The 22,698-nt window shown below is 36.6% G+C and overlaps 1 protein-coding gene across 3 annotated transcripts in view; it reads left to right on the top strand.

Moving 5' to 3' along the window:
- The window catches only part of Tmem260 (transmembrane protein 260), a 51,364-nt gene that overhangs the window by 5,454 nt on the left and 23,212 nt on the right, over nucleotides 1-22,698 (top strand). For 2 of the 3 annotated variants that reach the window (XM_070032887.1, XM_070032893.1), the window contains exons 2-6: nucleotides 90-121; nucleotides 841-992; nucleotides 14,549-14,726; nucleotides 16,776-16,889; nucleotides 20,976-21,155. In XM_070032887.1, coding sequence (XP_069888988.1) covers nucleotides 90-121; nucleotides 841-992; nucleotides 14,549-14,726; nucleotides 16,776-16,889; nucleotides 20,976-21,155 — 656 coding nt within the window. Of the gene's footprint in view, nucleotides 1-89; nucleotides 122-840; nucleotides 993-6,268; nucleotides 6,817-14,548; nucleotides 14,727-16,775; nucleotides 16,890-20,975; nucleotides 21,156-22,698 lie in introns of those variants that run through there. The other variant, XM_070032897.1, reaches the window with a different exon arrangement.

Raw genomic sequence — 22,698 nt, 5'->3', positions numbered from 1 at the left:
AACCCCAATGCAAGCATTTGGATTTTGAAAACTTTGGAGGAGTGTCATTCTCTAATAGTAATTATTGGTTTTACATTATTTTTTCGCAGGGGAACTGATCACAGCCGCACATGAGCTTGGAGTAAGTATTAGTTTTATTGTTTAATCAATGCTCTCATTAGCAGTTTTAGGAATTAAGAAAGTTTAATTAGGCATGGAATAAAGTAGATTAATTTATTTCCAAACCCTAGTTTTTAGTAACTTATAAGTACAGTATGTGACAATTTACTTTAAGTTTTAAATCCAATTAAATGAAATTATAAAGCAAAGCCTTTACTATATATACAGTAGCTGGGCTTATTATCACCCCAAATTTTGTATAAGCCGGAGAGAATAAATCGGGTTAACAGTTTTAATAAGTTTATTATTTAATAAACTTTATTATGGTGTATGATCCTTTTAGTCAAGACCTTCCAACTGTCAGCATGGTGAGTAATCCGATATCGGTGTGGTCTTTCAACTTTCTAACCGAGGCAATATTTCAGAACTTGATTTTTTTTTCAATAGCTTTTTAAATGACCCTAATGTACTGTGAACCCAGAGAACAAACTGTTTAAGAACTGACAATGGAATATGTCATTCTCTAAGTGCTGCGCCATGAGGTAGACACTGTCAAATCCACAGAAGAAAATATTTACTTGTATTGGCACAAAAAGGATTACCATAGGAAACCACTATTCAAACATTTAGTCAATGGTGCTTAATCTTACTTCTTGCTTTAGAAAAGGGCCTCTTTTCCATTGACGCCAGTGTGACTCTTCTTTTCCAGTAAAAACTTAGCTTTTGCCCGTTTTTCCACAGGTTGCCCATCCTCCTGGCTATCCGTTGTTCACCTTGGTGGCTAAACTGGCGATGATACTGTTTCCTTTTGGTTCTATTGCCTACCGAGTCAACCTTCTCTGTGGCTTATTTGGAGCAGTAGCTGCATCGTTACTGTTTTTCACCGTTTTCAGGTAAAGTAGTTGATGAATTAAAACTAATTTTGAGTAATTTTTGGCCAACTGCATACATTTTTAAAATAAAAGAAGAAGAAGAAGAAGAAAGACCTCTGTGTGTTGCCTGAGTGGTTTCTCTAACTTTTGTGATGTCACTCCCTTAATTTGCAGTAATTTCATATGCATTCAACCCCTCAGATGGTTCCCCAGTTGGTTCTGCTTTGTACAATGGAGTGAAGGTGTCACCAGTTCATTATCACAGTTCTCTGGTTAGGCAGAACTAATGAGGTTTGTCATTTCATGGAGATGCAGATGGGCCAGTTTAATTCAACAATATAAAAGCTCATCTTTTAGTAAATGGTAAAAATCTTTTAATTACTCACAGCATTGCTGATGGACAGCTGCCTATGAAGCTGGGCCTAATGTCTAATTATATTGTATTCTAAATATGACCACCTTGGCTCCTTTTTAAAAATGAGGTTGTGAGCCAAGAAAAACCACATTTGGGGTGTGGTGTTAGTGAGGTTCCACTTTGAAATCTTGTCGCTTTAAGGAAGACTCCAGCCTTTCTTAGTGCAGAAGCTTCCAGCTTTTCAGTGGTCATTGGTTGAATACATTAACGAACTCATTTGTCTACGAGGTTTATCTCCATCTCAAAATGTAGTCTAACCTAATGTAATGTTTAAGAGGATCATAATGGAAAATACAAATTACATTTGGTGATGGAGGGGACAAAACACTAAAAACACTCCTTGCAAAATTTTTTGCAAGTGTTTTAATAAAAAATAATTTTAATTATAGTAAAACTTGAGTAGACAGAATTTCACATGTTAGTTTGGGGGACTAATACTTTATAATAGTCATAATATTGCCCTTGAACTAAATTTTTTCTAAATTCTGTTTGTGTTATTTAAAAACAGGCAAAAGTTAACATAAGTGTAACTCTGAAATTTACTTTTAGGTCTATTTGTTGATTGTAATTGTTGATCATTTGCTAAATGTATGTGCGTTATTTAATTTGCTTATATTTAATCTTACACATTTTCAGTGATAGCTGAATCTTTAAGTATGAGATATTTAAAGTAACGTTGCTGCATGGGTTGATTAGGGTTATGAATACATTCCTTTTCTAAATGGCTACAATGATTTTGATCAGAATTATTTTTCCTGAATCTTTTATAATTATGAATCTGCTAGTATTATTTCATTGAAAAAACTTGCTCATATTTTTAAACATCTGGGTTGAAATTTTAACCTATTTTTTATTGAATATATTTACAAGACATTTTAAGGCAGACATTTATTTATTTATTGTAAAGGTGATGTACAGCAGGGTTACAAATACATAAGTCAGATAATGAGTACATTTCTTTTAGGCAGACATTTAATAAAACTAATTCATTTATTTTATATTTCATCTTCACTTTAAAAATATTTTTCTATAGCACATATATATTTAAATGTTATGCAGATACAAATGTTCTTAGTTAAATAAAGTGACTCATTTTTTGAAACTTGTTTGTCAAAATTTTGTTATGCCATTCTACATGAGAACCACTGTAAAAATATTATGTTAAAATGTTTTCAGAATCCAGATAACTTTGGACAATATTTTTTTGTGTGTTATCCACATTGAAAAGTAGCTTTGGTTAATTATTGTGCTTGATTATGTGAATTTTAGATAAGCCTGTGACCCTTTTCTTTTGATACACAGCATTGATGATAAATTTTTATACTTGCTCTCATGTTTTTAAATCAAAACTCTTAATACTACTATACTGTCTATTTGAGTGGTTTTAGTAATGCAATACTTGGGAAAGTTGCTTTATTTCCAAAACAGGAACTAACAATATTATCGCTTACATACATTTTAATATGAAAATGTTTCATCATTTTGAATACAAATAACTGACAAGGTACACGTCCTTTGGGAACAACCCAGTTCAAGTGGCAAATCTGTTTTGTCAAACAATAGACACCCTTCAGAAAGGAGAAGCCATCTCTATGGTAATCGGACTAACAGTAGCCTATTGATTGAGTGGAAGAAGACATTATACAATGTCAGCTGGCTTGTTACAGTTTCATTTGTTGTATGACCTAAACTTAACCTCTAAACCCTTTCTTCTGTGAATATAAACCCAACAGCAGGACACAGTTTGTGTACAGCCATTACAGTGATGGCTTTTTTCCAGTCCTAGCATCCAGTAAATATATTCCAATCCAGGTTGACTCCTTTCTCTGAATTTATTTAGGAGACATTTCACTACTTTATTCATTTACAGACCAAATCATCATTCCATTGTTGGATGTTAAAGAGTTTGTATCCAAGAAGCAGTTTGATTCTTTCTTTCTCCCATCACTTAAGAGAACATTACTGTACATGTGGGATTAGTGCTGACTGGTGTGCAGCAAATTAATTCTTTTAACAGGTTTAGTTTTTTTTTCCCAGGTAATTGTGCACATAGCATTCACTATATTTAGCTCTTGGGGTGGACATAAAGACCTTCTGTACCTTTTAAACAAAGATTGTATTTCAAAAGCAAATTTCTGTTTAAATGTGTTGATGTAAAAGCTCCATTTTTTTTCAGTAAACATGACTTAGATTGAAAGAACAATTTATTCATTTCTCCCAATTACTATGTAATTTTTGCTTTTTCTTGCATCTTTCTCTTGCTTTTAAAAGCCATAAGATGTCATTAACACTGCATTTTTTTGTCAATCTTTGCTAATGGTTGGCAAGAACTCATTTATATTTGCTTTGCCCTAATGTAGAAAGCATATGAGTAAAACAGCACATTGAAAAAGCTAGATGTGTCACTATAGCTTATTGAATTAAGAATAGTAAGATTGTGGCAGTTTCTGTATTTATTTATGTCTTGGGTTAGAGGAGTTTAATACATTTCATTTATATGAAATAATCCTCCATTTAATTAATCTGTAGATCTGTGTATTTGAAGCAGTGTAATAAAGTTACTGTTTTATGGGAGCTGGGATTTTTCTCTTTCAAGGCCAGTTTTAAATTTGACAGTATGGTAAGTCCTATTTATAATTCACAAATCCCATTAATATAAAAAATTTAAAACTTACAGATAATGAGAATCACAAACATGAGCATCATTTAACTTTGCTTAATATTTGAATTTCAACATTATTTTTTAGGAAGTATCAGACTAGGTTACATGCAGTGAATTCAGAAGGGGTATTAGAGCCACTGCCAGCAAACAAATTCATTTTATATGTGCCAAGTAGCCAGAAATGTGATGATGCCATTGTATAAGAATACTGTACCTCAAGGAAGGTCCAGCTTGCTTATGACCTCAAATGAAGACGTAAGTTGTATCACTTTATGCTGGCAGTGAGAGAACAGGCACTAAATCCTCAACAGGCTTGAGAATCAGCAAACTATTATTTATTTTTATTTCAAACTATTAGTAACATGGAACTGTAGAAAAATTTACCAACAGTGTTTGTTGAGCCATCATGTGAGTTGAAAATAAAACTTGTAGTTTTATGATCAAAATTCAGTGTTTATTTTAAAGAGAGTAAGACAAAGTAACCATTTAATGAGTGGCTTTTCAGGTATTTTCTTCAAAAGGCACCATTTCCAGAGCTTAAATTAAAAAAAAAAACAACAACTTAGCATCATTAGCACTGTACAGTAGGAAATCAGACCTGTTCATGTTAAGGAGTTACCTAGAATACATGAATATTAATCATAGTCAAGGCTATATTAAAACTATACCTGCTTACTACCAAGAACTTATAGTCAATTTCAGTAATACTTAAGTATCTTTCTGGCAAGTTACTTTGTGCCTATATCGTATGCATGGAATTTTTGTCATTTCTATGTTAGGTATTTCTTAAGGTATTGCTGCTAGAAATTAATTTGATTATAGTTTTGGAAAGCAATACTTGATGACTGAACATTGTATCTGCTATTTCTACAGCTTCTGTTACGATTCTATTCAGTAAAGAATAGAATATTAAAATGCCATACCTTAGAGAATGCAGAATCTCCTGCTTAAGAGACATTTGGATTTCCCAGCTCAAGGAGTATTTTTAGATTATTGCCAGAGAGAATAATGTAAAGTGCTTCCTAATTTTGAAGTAACGATGCATAAGTAACAAATAGTCTCCAAGTTGGGGTGTGTGTGTGTGTGTGTGTGTGTGTGTGTGTGTGTGTGTGTGTGTGTGTGTGTGTGTGTGTGTGTGTGTGTGTGTGTGTGTGTGTGTGTGTGTGTGTGTGTGTGTGTGTGTGTGTGTGTGTGTGTGTGTGTGTGTGTGTATGTAAAAGAATAGAAAGTACTGGAGCATTAATTTCCATTCAAGAGAATATCTGTCTTGATCCCTGGTTAATTGATCATATATTTCTTTCGTACTTGTATTAAAATTGCATTGACTCAGCTTGGTTAAGCATATTAAGAGCCTGGTTCATTTGCATTTTCTTATAAGTAGGGGGACATATTAGGCTCATATACAGCACTTAATTTTGAAGGGAGAAAAGCAGGGCAGAAACTCTTTTAAGACTGTAGAGTTTTTTTTCTGACAGCTAGTCAGAGTTAGAATTAGTTCAAGGAAATGTTAATAATGCACTGCCTGGCCTAATCCCTTTGATATCACCAGGTATCCTCCTGTTCATGGGTTAATTGCTTTAAAAGCGAAGGCAATATTCTGAGCGGTGGGCCGCTTCACCTTTTCACAGCTGTTACCATTGAGTGACAACTAAATCCCATGTGTAAGATGAGGAAGAGCTCAATCTCCAATTGGGAGAAAATTTATGTAAACCGCAATCCCTTCAGAATGTGCGGAAGTCATAGACTTTCTTGATTTACTCTGCTTTTCCCAGAAAGCTCTATTGTTCACTTTCCTAAGTCCCATCAACCCTTTGTAGCAGAATATCACAGCGGCAGCAGATAGCTTGAAATATATAAATGCTATCATAGCTCTGATTAATAGCAGTGCTTATGAGTCAAGTCTGATAACAGTGCAGCTCTCCACTCAATTTCAGATACTGCTAATGGAATCTGTCTTCTCCAATTGTAATATGAGAAGGCCTAATTTGCCATGGAGCTTGGAGCTGTCACCAGTAGGGGATTGTGGGGTCAGATGGGAGCTGCCAGGTTTCTGCCCTGCAGCTTGTATCTCTCACTTTGAATAGAGCAGCCCCCTGCCTGCCAGTTAGCTGATAGGCCGCCGTGGGGTTTATGCCACCATCTACAATAGGAAAGGGCTACATAGACTGACTTTATAATTGTGAAGCTAGCTCATATTTCCACAGCTACTGTGCTGCATAATTTCTAATAAGTGGTTTTAACAAATGTCAGATTATGAAAAGTTTCCTCAATTACAAAAACTTATAAAACATTTAAATTGCTAAATCTGTTTCCTGCCGAGATTTTGCCACTGGAACTAGTCCTCAGTTATTGTGGCTATACTAATAAATGCATATATTTCTTAAAAGTACAAACAAAATGATAAGTTTTAACTCATAACAGATGACCTGAATTTCAAAGCCATAAAAGTAGAAAGCAGTCTTAAGGAAGCAAAATACTTGCTAACTTGGTGTAGTAAGACTAACAGTAAATCACTTATTTATTACTTTGATTTGTGTTGCCAATGAAAGTTGTTGAATACCCTCGTCCTATTGATCTTAGTTATTTTAAGCATGATTTGTTTTTTTCCTCATATGCTTTTTGTAGCTCAAGTTGTAAAAATGTTGCCTTTTCTGAGTTTTCAGTTAAAAAGAACGTATTGTGATGAGATAGAGGTCTTGGCCAGTGCCTTTGAGAACAAATCGGTTTTGCTACCGCAAGCAACTATACCATCAAGATTGAGTAATAAGGTAATAGTAAGGTCTTACGTAGTTTTACACATTTCAAACAAAATTGGCTATAATCTATAACTTGGCATTAATGTAAACTGCACTGTACTCAAGAGGGTGGGGGTCTCCCACTGCACAGAGTATTTGGCATATGGTAGAAGCTCATGTAATAATGATTCCTCTCAAGACCAGAGCAGTGTTTTCTTTTAGAGAATTCCAGTGTAAGTTCGTGGGATGTTATAACATGAATTGTTTTAAATCTTGACTGGCTGTACTATTGTAGTTAATGCATGAATCTTAATTCTAGCGGAAATTGTATGATTACGTTTTTATTTATGGAAGCTACTCATAATCATCTTGTATTTTAGTTTTTCTTTTTTAAGTCAGGAATAATACTTGATACTTTTCCTTTCAGAGTACTGGTAGTTAATATCTATGTAGCTGAAAGTTCAGTGTAGAGTTTTCCTTTTGATTGGGTCTCAAGAAATAAAATTAATCTTGGTAAGATTTTATCTGGAGCAACAGTACCTTTTTATAAAATGTAGGACAATTTATTAAAAATGGAAGTGTTTTCATTTTCGAGGCCCAGTGGCTACCATGATATACATTTAATATAACATGTTCTCAGTTAATGACTTCGGTTCGTTAGGGCTAAACTTGAAAATGAAACTACTTAGATCCCACAGTTCCCTAACTGGTGACCAATATAAATATTCCTACAGAGCATGGGGCATGTGTGTGGATGCACAGCGCACATCTGCAAGAGCTGAGCGAACTGCCACCAAAAGGAAAGAAGTTTAGCAGTGCTTCCTTTTTCCTCATTTGTGGCCCCATTTTAACCATCCTCCTTGTACACTGGAGAGTTAGAGCTATGGCACTGATCGTGTGACTAGGCCAGAAGGGAACAGTCATTTTCATGAAACAAGAGCCAGAGAGATAAGGCCATGGAAGGACAAGAATGGTAGATTTGAGGTTGATTGCACCCTGCTTTACCACACTTATCCCAGTGATCCCCAGCATGAATTAGTACTGGATGAATTGACACTAATAGTACTTGTATGAATTGACACTAATAGAAATTTATTGAATATCAGTGTTCATATGCTGCATGGTTGTGACCTGCCCATCCCATTTCCACTTACTTTGAGTTGGCGTTTTATTGTTGAGGAGTGGTACACCAACTGTGTTGAGTTCTCTGAATGCAAGGAACACTGAAGGCAAACATATTCATGAATTTGATGAGGCACATCAAATGTGTGTTTGGACAGAATTTCAGGTTTCTAGTATTTGCCTTTTGATTGAGGGTTAGACAAACATGTGACTACACATGAAAATCAAATACTGCGTTGTAGAAAGAAAAATATACCTTATCGTTGATAGCAAACCTGTGTCAGTGGTGTAAATTGTAACCTCCTGATTTATCCATTGTGTCAACAAGTGAATAGTATTCTGAAAGTGAGAAAATACAAGTCAGTAGTAGAACTCTCAGGAATCTTCTCTAGGCCTTATGAGTTTATGGACAAAAAGAAGGCAGTTAAATTTTTGCTTTCTTTTGTTTCTGTTTGCAGTACTAGCTATTGAGTTCAGTGTCTTGAATATGCTAAGCAAGTGTTCTGCCACCATCCTGTAGTTCTGTTGTAGTCGAAGTGTTCTTTGCTTACACTTGTTAGGATCCTAACTTCCTTTTCTCAGTATTGAATTTCTATCATTTGCTTTAGCTAGACTTAAAATGTTTAACTACCTTTACCATTTAGCATATGGTATATCTTTCTTTGTACATAAACATTGTACTCTCTTGGACCATAAACTAATGATAAACTAATAATAAAAAACAATTGGGAAGATTTATTATAAATATACTGTGTGTTCTATTTGTAAAATATTAAGTGTTTATGTAAAATAAAAGTCAATGACTTGGATTTCATGTTTGACTCATCTGTATCATTGCTTTGCTCTATTAGTATGAGTTAATTATACCCCTCTAAGTACAAAACTTTAAATTTCATTATTGGTATTGATATGTGAGTATGCTTTATAATTCAGTTGATTCTGTTATTTAAATTGTCATAAGTTGAAAACTAGATTTCCTTTCAGAATTTCATCTTTATGATGTGTAAGCCTTCCATAAACTTAACAGTTTCTTATTGCTTATATACAATACCTTAGAGCTGGGAAGGTGGCTCAGTGGTAGGATGCTTGCCTTGCTTGCATGAGGCCCTGGGTTTGATTCCTCAGCACCACATAAGCAGAAAAAGCCAGAAGTTGTGCTGTGGCTCAAGTGTTAGAGTGCTAGTCTTGAACTGAAGAGCTCCAACAGCACCCAGGCCATGACTGACCAAAAACAAGACAAAACAACAACAAAAACAACAGCAGTAACAAAAACCTTAGTCATAGGGACGTCCATTGGTATTTGGCGCAGTAAGACGGCAGATAGGTATTTTGCTTGAATTTTTACAGAACTTGGGGTAATGTATGTGCTTTCTGTATACATCAGTGTGAGAAATACAGAACAAGTAAACTTTATACTTAATTATTTCCTTGGCAATATTTACGTTTTAATCAAAATTAAACTATAAACTAAATTATGAATAAACTCTGTCAATACACTTCCCAAAGACTAAAGTTTACTTAAAATACAGAATGATAAAAGACATATCCATAGGAACATTAAAGAAGTTCAATGTACAAATATAAACTGAATCCAAGACACCATTTTTTATGGGAACAAAACAATAATGGACATGGTTCCTAAAAGAAACAGAGTTTATCCCAATACCAAAATATCTTTCACCTTTTGCCAATTAAAAAAATATTTCTTTATAATATTTTATTGTGGCCCTTTGGCAACCAGTTTTTGAAGCCTAAACATTCCCTGTCTCCTGACTACTGTAGGTTTTCCCTGAGGTTACTGGAATTCTTATCACTATAAGGACAGTTTTTGGCCCTTTGTTAATAGGCTGGCAGGATTCTGTGAGTCAAACATGTTTGTGCGTTAAGGTCCTATGGACATCCAAAGTTGGAGAAGTATTAAGGTATACAGCAGTTGGTTAGCAATGTGTGTTAGAAACTAAAGGAACAAGCAGTGCTGAGACAGATAGTTTTTCCCAGCTTGTACTTGCTGGTTGATATCAGAATTGTAGCTCAAGCCAACCAGACTATGAAGAGTAAGAAGAGCAGTTACCTAAAAATAAAGACAATTACATCTTGGGATATATTAGGACTTGTTTATCATAATGGCATTGAAGGCTTTGAGGAAGGAAAAGGGAAACATGGAAGGAAGAACCAGAGCCACATAAGGAAAATCAGAGGATTGTGGGATCCCAGACATCAACCCAGTAGAGTATGTCTGGGAGAGTGATCATCAGCAATGACCCACACAGTAGAGGGGTCCATTGCTATCGGGGACCTCTGAGAACAATTGTCATGGTGTTCTACAGTGAGAAGGAGTCTAGAGTCTGCAAATAGGGACAGTGTGAAGTGGATACAGAACCTGGCCAAGACCCAACACTTGGCCTTCCTGAAACTATCTTATGTTTGAGTCATTTATCTCTTATTAAATAAAATTTATTAAAGTAAAATTAAATGTGCTCAAAAAATGTTCAGGAAATATGACTTGAGCAACCCAAGACTGCCTTTTACACAATCAGTGAAGGAACTGAAGACTTACAAAGCCTTCAGAAAATTGTTATCCTTACCATTACTGAGTTGCAAGCACGAATCACACTCAGCTGACATGCAGGGAAGGAGTCCATCTCCTGGTTAATGTACATGTGAGTCCTGGCACTACACCACACATGAATGTGTCTACATTGCATTCAGCCTGCAGATTTATCATTCAACCACCAGTTGACTTTCAGGACAAGTACTTAATTTTAAAAATCTTGCAGATTTGAGAATCACTTTTATTAGATTCTTTTTTCTCACGAGCTGCTTAACCAGTTTTGTTTAGCCACACACAGTTTTGCTCTTCCACCATCTGACAATTTGATATTAACTTCCTGAACCCATTTTTTTTTTACTCCCTAGTTTGACTTTAGTTTTCCACCATCTGACAATTTGATATTAACTTCCTGAACCCATTTTTTTTTTACTCCCTAGTTTGACTTTAGTTTTCAGTTTCCTTATTGATGTTCCATGCTATTTTTGAAAACTACTATCTCATCCTTTTTGTCTCCTCTATCAGTTTCCTACTGGCTTTACTTCCTTCCTATGCAATTTAGGACCCATGGTTCATTACTTAAACTGTGTTGTCCTCTTGTCCCTCCTCTCAAAGGCTGGCTGTATCTGGTCTCCCTAGGCATGATGGAGATTCTGTAGAACTTTTCACAGCCATTTACCCCCAATCCTGACCACACAATCTTTGCAGTCCCTAACTTCAACTGAGCATTTATCACAGCCTTATGTGTATCTCCAGAGTGTGGATTTTTGCCACAACAGATGTTTTCAAATACTTACATTTTTCTTAATTCACTAATTTAGTACATGTTCAAGTTTACATAGTAAAGGCTAATTTTGAATCTTAACACAAAGCAAGCCTTTTAAGGCAGTATATTAAAATCTAGTTTGACTATGGAAGTGGTATTGATTTTGAAGACATTTTACAAGTAGAGTTTGTGTACATCATTTTATGAAACATAGTAAATGATGGGATCTCCAAAATGTTTCATTTTCTATGCATAGGTGCACAGAACTTTTCTGCTCTTCAGGCATAGTCGGTGTCTTCTATTTCCCACAGCACTAAAGAAGTGCATGCATTTACTTTGAGAATTTCCTCACATAGTTTCCCTGAAAATGTAATCAAAATTACAATGCATGTTTCATTTAGGAGTTTTTGGTTGCAAGCAATTGACTAGCTGTATTTAACAGAAAAGAAACATTAAAAGGAAGCTGGGAAGCACTCCACATTTCAATTTAAAAAAGACAAATGATCCAATTTAAAAATTGGGCAAAGGATCTGAGTAGACATTTCTTCAAGGAGACCATACAAATGGCCAGTAAACCCAGAAAAGAGCATCATTTGCCTTTAGGGAAATGCAAAGCCAAACCTAAGGAGATGCCACTCAACACCCACAAGAGTGTGAATGAAGGTCCTCATACAGTGCTGTTGACAAACAACTATACTAGAATCTCCTACATTTCTATAGCAAGTTCTTTGATGCTAAAAAGTTTGAGAATAGTTTTGATTTCCATTCTTGTTTTGTCATGTTACCTTCTCTTCTGTAACTTTACTCAACAGCCTCAGATTATTTCTCTGACAGGAAAGTCAAGTGAAAGAGCACATAGATTATTTACTGCAAAGCCATCCTGACATGGGGATTCAGATTTTGCCGATGTGGGATTAATCTTTAATGGAATGCTAATATGCCAAACTCTTAAGTAAGTCTAAGGTGACTGAAGAAATGTATCACTGGAGTCAATAATTTCACCTTACTCTAATTTTTAAAACCTTAAGAAATAGCGGAAAAAGCAGTTAGCATAATTCCAGTAATTAATGTCAACAGTTCAAATACTTTGGGCTGTCTTCCTGAGCATAATAACATGTTTTAAAACTCACTGTAGATGCGTGAGTCTTGGCTTCTCTCCTTGAGGCTTCATTAACATCAGGACTTTCTTCTTAGTTCTCTTTAACTATTTGAGAATGTTAAGCTTTGACAAATTCGCCTTTAAAAAAAAGTTGCTTTCAAACATTCCTCTTGAATAGAATTCAAGGTTGTCATGCATTCTAATTGCCATATGACCTTGGAAATATTACCAAATGTCTCTGTGCCTCAATTTCTTTATTTGAAAAAGAGGCATTTGTTGATGTTGATTTTTTTTTTATTAAGCAAATATTTTGTTTTGACAAGATGTTTCAGATTCATTCTGTACTTGAGTTAACCTACCCTGGAATCGGCTACTTTTCTAAGCATATTAATTTACATTTTAAGCAAAGAAAGAATCTTGTATTTTATGCCAACTTTGTTATTGATAGGTAAAACTAAGAAATGTCTTTTAAAATGTTAGAAAAGCTTGAAGATTCATTCATTCTCTCAGTGACTAATTTACTTTGTGTGCTTCCTGTATAAATGACGTTCAGTTGCAGTTCACATTTCTAAAACAATGTCAAAGTAGTTGATAGACAGGTAAATACTATACATACTTAGAAATGTGTTAGGAACCTGGGAAATGAAATGTAAGAAAATAGCAAGATTTGAATGACTAGAAAGGAGTAGGAAGACCATTGTTGTCCCAAGGCACAGGAGCAGGCTGCGGTCTTGTACTAGGAATGTCAAATTAGGGAATTTTGAGGCACTCGACTAATTGCTAGAGATAATAAGTTGGTAATTTCATTAATGATTAGCATCCAGTTTATTGGAAACCTAATCCCAGCTACCCTAAAGTCATACTTGAGAATCTGAATTGAGATCCAGATTTCTGATGGATCTGAAATGCATGGCTCTTGGCATTTTGGAATGAGAAATTTAAGAGCATTTGATAGTTTTAATGTTGTTCAAATTCATATCCTCATCTCCAGTTTAAAATGTGACTCTCGGGCTGGGAAGGTGGCTCAGTGGTAGAGCACTTGCCTTGCATGCTCAAGGCCCTGGGTTCGATTCCTCAGCACCACATAAGAAAAAAGCCGGAAGTGGCGCTGTGGCGCAAGTGGTAGAGTGCTAGCCTTGAGCTGAAGAGCTGAGGGACAGTGCCCAGGCCCAGAGTTCAAGCCCCACAACCGGAAAATAAAATAAAATAAAATAAAATAAAATGTGACTCTCTTTTTGTGCGTGTGTGCCCATCCTGGGGTTTGAACTCAGGGCCTAGGTGTTGTCCCTGAGCTTTTTTGCTCAAGGCTAGCCCTCTACCACTTGAGCCAAAGTGCCACTTCCAGCTTTTTTTGAGTAGATTATTGGAGATAAGAGTCTCATGGACTTTCCGGCCTGGGCTGGCTTTGTACCATGATTCTCAGATCTCAGCCTCCAGAGTAGCTAGGATGAATCATTTTTAACTTCAAATTTGTGATCAACACATCCTTTACTTTATGCTGGGAAGTAAAGGTAGGCAGTACGTGAATCCAAGTATCTGTGAGACATGAGAATGAATGTTCCTAAAGAGGCATTTTACTGTTTTATTAATGTGTGTGAGCAAGTGTGTGCATGTGGACACACACATGCCAGTACTCAGGCCTGAACTCATTGATACTAGTTGTGGCTCAGATTGCTTGTTCACAGCTGGTACTCTGCCACTTGAACCATATCCCCAGTCCAGCTTTTTGCTGGTTTATTGGAGATGTCTCATGGACTTCCCAAATCAGTCTAGCTTCAAACCTCGATCCTCCTGATCTTAGCCTCCTGATCTTAGCTAGGATTATAGGTATGAGCTACATGCATTTTACTAATTGTTGTATATAAACATACTTTGGTCTTCACCAGACCATCTCTCCTACTTCTTGACTTTAGCAAGAAAACGATTCAGGATTATTATCTCTAGCTACTATCTCTTCAGATTTTCTGAACTGGCTTAAATCCTGAAGTTTACACCTGAGAACTAAACTTCATTCTGCCCATTGGTTTGTTCATTTGTTGATAGCTTACCATGTGGGCTTCACAATTAAAATCTGTGGAAAGAAATTATTACATGAAGTAACCTAACCATATAATGTGCTGGGAAAGTGCTGGGTGACTGTCATAATTTCTGCTGGGATGGTGTGTGAGAAGGAAAATAAAGTCGGTCCTTTTTGTTGCAAAAGAAGATTTCATGTTATCTGTATTTGCAGGCTTTCTGGCTCGTATGCTGGAGGAATCCTTGCTGCGGGGGTGTTTTCATTTTCTCGTCTAACATGGCAGTGGTCCATTGCAGCAGAGGTTTTCAGCTTAAACAATCTGTTTGTGGGGCTGCTTATGGCTCTGACTGTACACTTTGAGGAGGCAGCAACCGCAAAGGAGAGATCAAAGGTAACCTATTTTGATCAAAGTGAAATCACTTTTTGTTTTAATTTTTAGACAGACACTGTGTTTTCTTTTGAACTTGCTGTAGACACTGTTTATTCTGATCACTGTCAAGGCAATCCAGGCGAGTTGACAGGCAGAATGTCCCCAGTCTTTTTATTGTGAATGGAAGCCTGATAACCCTCATGAAACATGAGACTTTTCCCTAGGTATAGAAGTGTTTTGGAGAATGAGGGCATTATGAAACCCTCTGGGAGCCCTAAAGGAAAGGTAGGCTGGTTGGTTCATTCACCATCACTTGTTTGTGTGTGTTAGCCAGGTAGACTGCCTTAAATTGCATATCTTTATGTTACCTTGACTGACTCTCTAGCTATAAAATAGTATAAATGCCTTTAAAAGAAAAGCATCAAATGTAAAGACAAAGTTGTTCAGAAGAAATTGCAATGAACCTAAGGCAAACAGTGTTATCAAAATAATTTGAAGGGCTGGAAATGTGGCTTAGTAGTAGAGTGCTTGGCTAGCATGCACGAAACGCTGGGTTCGATTCCTTAGTACCACATAAACAGAAAAAGCCAGAGGTGGAGTTATAGCTCAAGTGGTAGAGGGCTATCTTTGAGCAGAAGAAGCTCAGGGACAGTGCCCAGGCTCTGAGTTCAAGCCCCAGATCTGCTGGAAGATAAAAATAAAAATTACTTAAAGTAGAAAAAACCATCTTATAAGACCTGAGAGTCTTCACACTGGAAAATGCCACACCAATTTAGCATTGGCAACGTTGTGTTATCAAAGACTCTTGATTTGTTTGTGGTTCCCTTAAATCTATCTATGATGCTATTGGAGTTTTTGTTTTGTTTAAAATAACCTTTCTGCTGGATTATGTTCAAGAAAAAATCAGTCTACTAGTTAAAGTGTAAGCTGACATTATTTGGCTTCTAATAATAGGGGCACTGCAAAAGGGTTTCATCGGGGGAGGGGAGGTGAGAACCAGACTCAACTTCAAACACAAAGAAGAGTAGGAATTTATAGCCAAGGAACAGGCTAGATACCAGTAGATGGAAAGTTACTGAAAGAAAACTGTCAGGGGTAAAGGGGTATTTGAGCTAAACAGAATTAACAAAGTTGATTCCAAAGGGAAGCCAGAAGGATCAGACATCACCAGAGAGAGGCAGGGGATAAAGAACTAGGTCAGTTTTCTTGACCAAATGGACATAAGATTCTTGATAAGATTGGATATTGCACAGATGAACAGGAAGCTCCAAAATCTGGACCACTTGAGAGAATTCAGAGGAGCCTGATTAGACTTTTGTCATTAAGAGAAACTTTACCAAGTATAAACAAATATCAGTTCAACAAAAGCAAAGACCCCATGGAGAAAATAAAACAATTTCTAAATAAAAGATGTTATATTTAATTTATTTAATATGATAAAGAGAATTTTTCAACTTTAGTTATAGATTTTACTTGATAAGATTACACAAGACTGTTGCTGTCAGGAGTTAACTGGTTGATAAAGGACTTTCTAAGAGTTTGAAGATAGTCATTTAAGTTCATGTTGCAATTCTTTGATGAGTGGAAAACGTTAACAAAAAGCAGTGGTGATTTGTGCCAGTGCCAGTGTCTCAGGTCTATAATCCTAGCTACTCAGGAGGCTGAGATCTGAGGATCATGGATTCAAAGCCAGCCCAGATAAGAAAGTCTGTAAGACTCATCTCCAGTTAACTACCAAGCTAGAAGTAGAGCTGTGGCTTAGGTGGTATCTTGAGTGAAAAAAGTTAAGGGACAGCACTAAGGTTTTTCAGTTTAATTCCTAGTACCAGCATGCCTATGCTTGTGTGCGTGCACGCTCACACACACACACACACACACACACACACACACACACACACACACTCTAATGGTGATAAATACTAATGATTATTAAAGTACAATTACTTGTCTCTTACAGGTTTATTTATTTTAACACCATCTATCATACAAGTGTGTGGCTGTTTTATCTTTATGCTTATTTAGAATTTTAGGTGAAGTTTTAATTCAGTTTTTTCTGTGATTTATTTTCAGATAGCAAAAATTGGTGCTTTCTGTTGTGGCCTTAGTTTATGTAACCAACACACAATACTGCTGTATGTTTTGTGTATAATACCTTGGATCCTCTCTCAACTTCTAAAGGAAAAGGTAGGTATTTGATTTTTGTAAAAAATTAAGGTTTATAATATTTCATTTAGTTTCAACTTAACATTTGTGTCGTCAGAACACTCGGGGTTTTCATGTTTCATGAGTTTCATTTAAAGTGTAAATAGTCCATGTTCTAACAATATTGACAACAAAAGGAGGATTTACAAAATTATGCAATATTGATTATTGTGACATCTGGTCTATTTCATAATTTTCTTTGTGATTCTGGGTCGCATCTCAATGAAATAGATAAAAAAAGATTCTGTGCAACAATATGATATGTCCTTAATAATTTTTGTTACATGTTCTGAGACCCAGAGTGGTATACCAGTAATACTTCATTCACTGTGTTGTTTGCTTGGCACCATGTACTTGATCCACATGTTAGAGATTCACTCTCAACAGACAATATTGTTGCCAGTGTGAACTCATGAAAGTCTGGTAAATAACTGTTCTGTTACTTGGAATCTGTTTTCCTAGAATTAAAAAATATTGTTTTTCCTATTGTCTCTATAAGTAAAAAATGTTAATTAAAATGACAATTAAAAAGCAAAACAGGCAAATTGACTTTGTAAGGCATTTGGGAGATTTTGGTAGGCAAAAGTCAGAAAGTTGAGTTAGACATGAACTCTTGTAAGGATAAATTCCTTTTATTCTGAGCTTCTTCCTAGAGGGTAAATAGTCAATTTACAAAGATAGTGTGGGAGGGGAGGAAGAGATGGGAGGGCAGGGATGGTAAGGGGAACAAAGGAGAAGGCAACAATGCTTGATAGAAATGTACTCATTTCCTTGCTCATGTAATTATAACCCCTCTGTACAGTATTTTCACAATAAAAAAAAACTTATCAATAAAAAAAAGATAGTAGGGGATCATTTTACTTTTTTATTGTTTATTTGTGAACAAACTTAGCTATATATATTTGTCATTTTACTGTTTGCTAATTGTACCTAGCTATAATCAGAATTATAGTAGAAAACACATAAAACATAATATAGAAATAAGGAAATAGTGATACCAAAGCTTTGGATACTTGTATTTTTTGTACGCTTAACATATCTTATTTTTCTTATGGTGACAACAAAGCAAAAAATGGTAATGTGGAGATTTAAACAATTCTTATTCTGTGATTCAAAAATAAATAAAAGAGAAACACTAATTGACAGGGAAGAGTAACTATTTTTTGGAAATGGATTCTGTAATGTCAATCATATAAATCCTTACCTAGCGAACATTAAGTAGTCTACCACCAGGCTGTTCTTAGTAGAGTTTTGTTTTTGTTTTGTTTTGTTTTGTTTGTTTGTTTTTGTCGGTCGTGGGGCTTGAAATCTGGGCCTGGGTGCTGTCCCTCAGCTCTTCAGCTCAAGACTAGTGCTCTACCACTTGAGCCACAGCACCACTTATGGTTTTCTGGTGGTTAATTGGAGAAAAGAGTCTTGAAAATGTTCCTGTCCAGGCTAGCTTTGAACCTTGGTCCTCAGATCTCAGCTTCCTGAGTAGCTAGGGTTACAGGCGTGAGCCTCTGGCACCGGGCTTTAGTAAAGATTTTATAGAGTGTACTGAAAGTTCTTCATATGATCTTTTATATCATATGCCCTTGATAAGAAACGAGACAGGGGCTGGTAAGGTGGCTCAGTGGAAGAGCGCTTGCCTGAGGCCCTGGGTTCGATTCCTCAGCACCATATAAGCAAAAAGAAAAAAGCCAGAAGTGGCGCTGTGGCTCAAGTGGTAGAGCGCTAGCCTTGAGCTGAAGAGCTGAGGGACAGCACCCAGGCCCAGAGTTCAGGCCCCATGACCGGACCAAAAAAAGAAAGAAACGAAGACATATAACTGGGATATGGCAGAGCATGTCTGTAATCTCAACGTATGGGAGGATTGTTGAGTTTGAGACCCGTGAAAGGAGGGGAGGGGGCAGAAAAGAAGGAGGAAGAGCGAGAAGAGGAAATCCTCAGCAAGGATTTTTCTGTTGAATCAGTGGGCAGCACAGCTTGATCTGAGTATACATCAGAGAGGCATATTCTCTAGGAAGGACATAAAAAGAAGTATTCTGTGTTAGTTATTGAAGGAAGCCCCACACACTTTGTATGATGTAACTCACAGCTGACAATTTAAGAGCCTGGACTAAAGCTAGTTGCCTAATTTCCCTGTGGGCTTCTGACAAATGGTAGAATTTTGGGAACCATGACTCTTCAATGTACCTCTTTCATTCCTATTATTTAAATAACAGCGGCTAGAGAATAAGGTCTACCAATGAAGGGCCAGGAGGAGTCCTGAGTCAGTTGTTTCAAACCCATTAGAGAAGCTTAAAAAAAAAAGTGTGTATGTGTATGTTCACCTAAGTACACACATATATAGTAATGTAGATATAATCTGTTTCTATGTACATACATTGGCAAGGATATGTATTTATGCTTAAATTTGATATCACCACTAAAACAGTCTGGTTTAGTTTTAATCTGAGGTGACACTCAGACATCTGTTTTAAAACAGCTCCCTAGGGGATCCAGTTGGCAGTTTGCACTAAGAAAGCCCTACCCAGACTAGGAGACCCTTCATGTAGTCATCATTATTTCTCACCCAAAAGGAACATTCTACAGCAACCACATCTTGCTGTTCCAAATTTACCTTTGTACTGGGAAAAGACATTTACTTTCCTTAAAATCACAAACTACTTTTAAGAATAGCAACAGGGGGCTGGGAAGGTGGCTCAGTGGTAGAGCGCTTGCCTTGCATGCATGAGGCCCTGGGTTTGATTCCTCAGCACCACATAAGCAAAAAAGAAAAAAGCCAGAAGTGGTGCTGTGGCTCAAGTGGTAGAGCGCTAGCCTTGAGCTGAAGAGCTGAGGGACAGCGCCCAGGCCCAGAGTTCAGGCCCCACGACCAGACCCCCCCCCCAAAAAAAATAGCAACGGCCTGTTGTTAAATCTGATACTTCCATATTCTTTTCATACCAAAGTTTTTATACATCTCATTACTGATTTCAAATGAGATCAGTACTATAATGAAAATACTTTATTTTCAATGAAGAGTGCTTATTTGAAAATGCTAATGTAAATCAACTGCTGCCTGTACTTCTGGGGAATGTAAGCCTTGGTTCTTATATTCATTTTCACAGATAAATTTGGTTTCTTTTAAAAGAAAAATTGTAATTTCCAATTATGTGTGTAAGAGATTCCCTTTCCCAGTTATTTAAGCAACTAGTTTTTGATTCTGTGTAGTATACTAGAATACACATTTTTGGGGGGATTAATCTTTATAAGCCTTTGCTATATTGTCCTTTATTTTATAAATGTACATATGAGAGTAACTTGAAGGTAGGGAAGGGATTGGGCAAGATGAGGGAAAATCATGGAAGGGGTAACACTGGCCATAATGCATTGTTCACCTGACTTGTGGAACTGAAATTCCTTTGTGTAACTACTTAATAAAATAAAAACGAAAGAAAAGAAATGTCCAGGTGAGAAATATATTCCCCCAAATAAGGCATATGAAGATAACACTGTTATATAAAACAAATTTCCTTTAGTATTCCATCATAGTGTAAGTTCAAGGGGGAAATTCAGTGAGCCTGGAGATTATTTTTTTAAAGCTAGCTTTATTTGCACGAGATATTTTTATGAAATGTTCAGAGCCCTTGTAGGAAGATTTATATGGCCATGTATAATTGTAGTAAAGTGTAGAGTTGAAGCCTACTCCTAATGAAATGAATTAGTTTTAGGACAGAATTAGAGTGTTCTCAAAATCAGCCAGAAAACACCTAATCACTTCCAAGTGGGTTATCTCAGCTGTGCAATGCTGTATGTCATGACATGGTTTTAAATACAAAAGATGCAATAAACATGATACTCACGAGTCTTTATTTGCTTCACTCAGATTTTACCTGCCAGGGAAAGTAGTTCAGGCGAATGCAATTTTCTGGTAATCCACAGTAATCAGAAGGTTTAACATAGTATTCCGTAGTGCCTTAATATAAATTGAGAGATCAGCTCTGAGCAAACACATTTGGTGCTTCCCTGGATGTATTCTTGAAGTTCTAGGATGATGACTAAAATAAACATCGTTCTGCCACACAATGTGCTCTGATGCAGGAACTGTCTCCGAGCTGTTTGCTGACATTGACTCTGTCCTTCTCTGCTGGTTTGCTACCTTACGTGTACCTCCCTATCTCATCCTACGTCAATCACGCCCGCTGGACCTGGGGGGACCAGACAACACTGCGAGGATTTCTGACACATTTTCTCAGGGAAGAATATGGAACATTCAGTCTGGTAAACTTACATACAAAGCACTTCTAAGGAGCGAAGAAGCAAAATCCGCAGGGTTCTTTGGGAACCTTGATTGAAGAAGCAGTCAGTGTTTAGATCAGCTTTTCACTTTAGTTATTTGTATAACTTGTCTCTTGAAGGTGGCCCCTGGCATATGTCTCAAAAAATTCAGAATCACTAGCTCCAACGTCATGAATATATACCTTAGATAGACTGTTGAGGATGTCAGGCATTAAAAGGAGTCTACAATCTGTAGTTGAAACTTGTCTGTCTTGTTTGGTACTTATGTGGACACTTGACCTAAGAATAAAACTACTTGGATAAACAAAACACAACCTTGAGCTTTTTAAGCCAGTCTTACTGTATAGCTTACATTGGCCTCAAACTCCTGATCTTCCTGCCTAAGCCTCCTGAGTGCTAGAATGACAAATGTTCAACACCCTGTCTGGCTTAGCATTTTCTTGCTTCTTTTTTAAAAAAACATTTTCTTTTGATGGGCAGTGTGTTACTATTTAGTTTATTGATTGATTGATTGATTGATTGATTTTTGTCTTAAGGCTTGAACTCAAAGCCTGGATGCTATCCCTGAGCTCTTTTGCTCATGACTAGCTCTGTACCACTTGAGTGACAGCTCCACTTTCAGACTTTCCTGCCTGGGCTAGCTTTGAACTGCAATCCTCAGATCTCCACCTCTTGACTAGCCAGGGTGCCAAGCATGAGCCACCAGCACGTGTTTAGCTTTACAATTGAAGATCTATCTGTAAAAACTTTGAAAAGCCTTGCTTTCCCTAATATCTTGCTTTCCCTATATCTTAAGAGAAACTAAATGAGATTTAGACTAAACCGCAAAAAGAAAGGGAAAGGCAGAGATACTTGGTTTTTATGTAGACTGCTGTTGGGTTCCCCCCATCCCCACCCCTGTCTGTAATTTGTGTTTTGGTTAAGGTAAATCTCAGAAGAGTTGATAATATGTAATACCATTTTTGTAGAATTCTAAACCTTACAGAACGAAGCAGCAGGATACATGCAAGAACAGTAAAGCTATATATTTCTGAAAAGTGGGGGAATAATGAACCCCAAGTTCAAGGTAGTTATCTTTGAGGCATAAAGAAGCAGAGGCTTACAATGGTTTTGTGAGGTTCTTTTTATTTTTTCTTTTTCTTTTTTGCCAGTCCTGGGGCTTGGACTCAGGGCCTGGCTCTGTCCCTGAGCCTCTCTGTGCTCAAGGCTAGCACTCTACTACTTGAGCCACAGCACCACTTCTGGCTTTTTCTGAGTAATTTATTGGAGATGAGTCTCCAGGACTTTCCTGCCTGGGCTGGCTTTGAACTGTGATCCTCAGATCTCAGCCTCCTGAGTAGCTAGGATTATAGGCATGAGCCTATGAAGGTTGTTTAAGTGAATGATGAGTTACAGATTAACAAAACAACTCATCCTTTAAATGTATATTGTATATACATAATATCTACAAGGTATTTCATAATAAAACATTAATAAAATGATTATTATCATTTGGGTACGGAATATTTGATTGAGCATAGAATAT

The sequence above is a fragment of the Dipodomys merriami genome, unplaced genomic scaffold, assembly GCF_024711535.1.
Source record: "Dipodomys merriami isolate MVZ:Mamm:240054 unplaced genomic scaffold, mDipMer1.0.p SCAF_1, whole genome shotgun sequence".
NCBI lineage: Eukaryota > Metazoa > Chordata > Mammalia > Rodentia > Heteromyidae > Dipodomys > Dipodomys merriami.
This window is presented reverse-complemented; position numbering and strand designations above follow the sequence as displayed.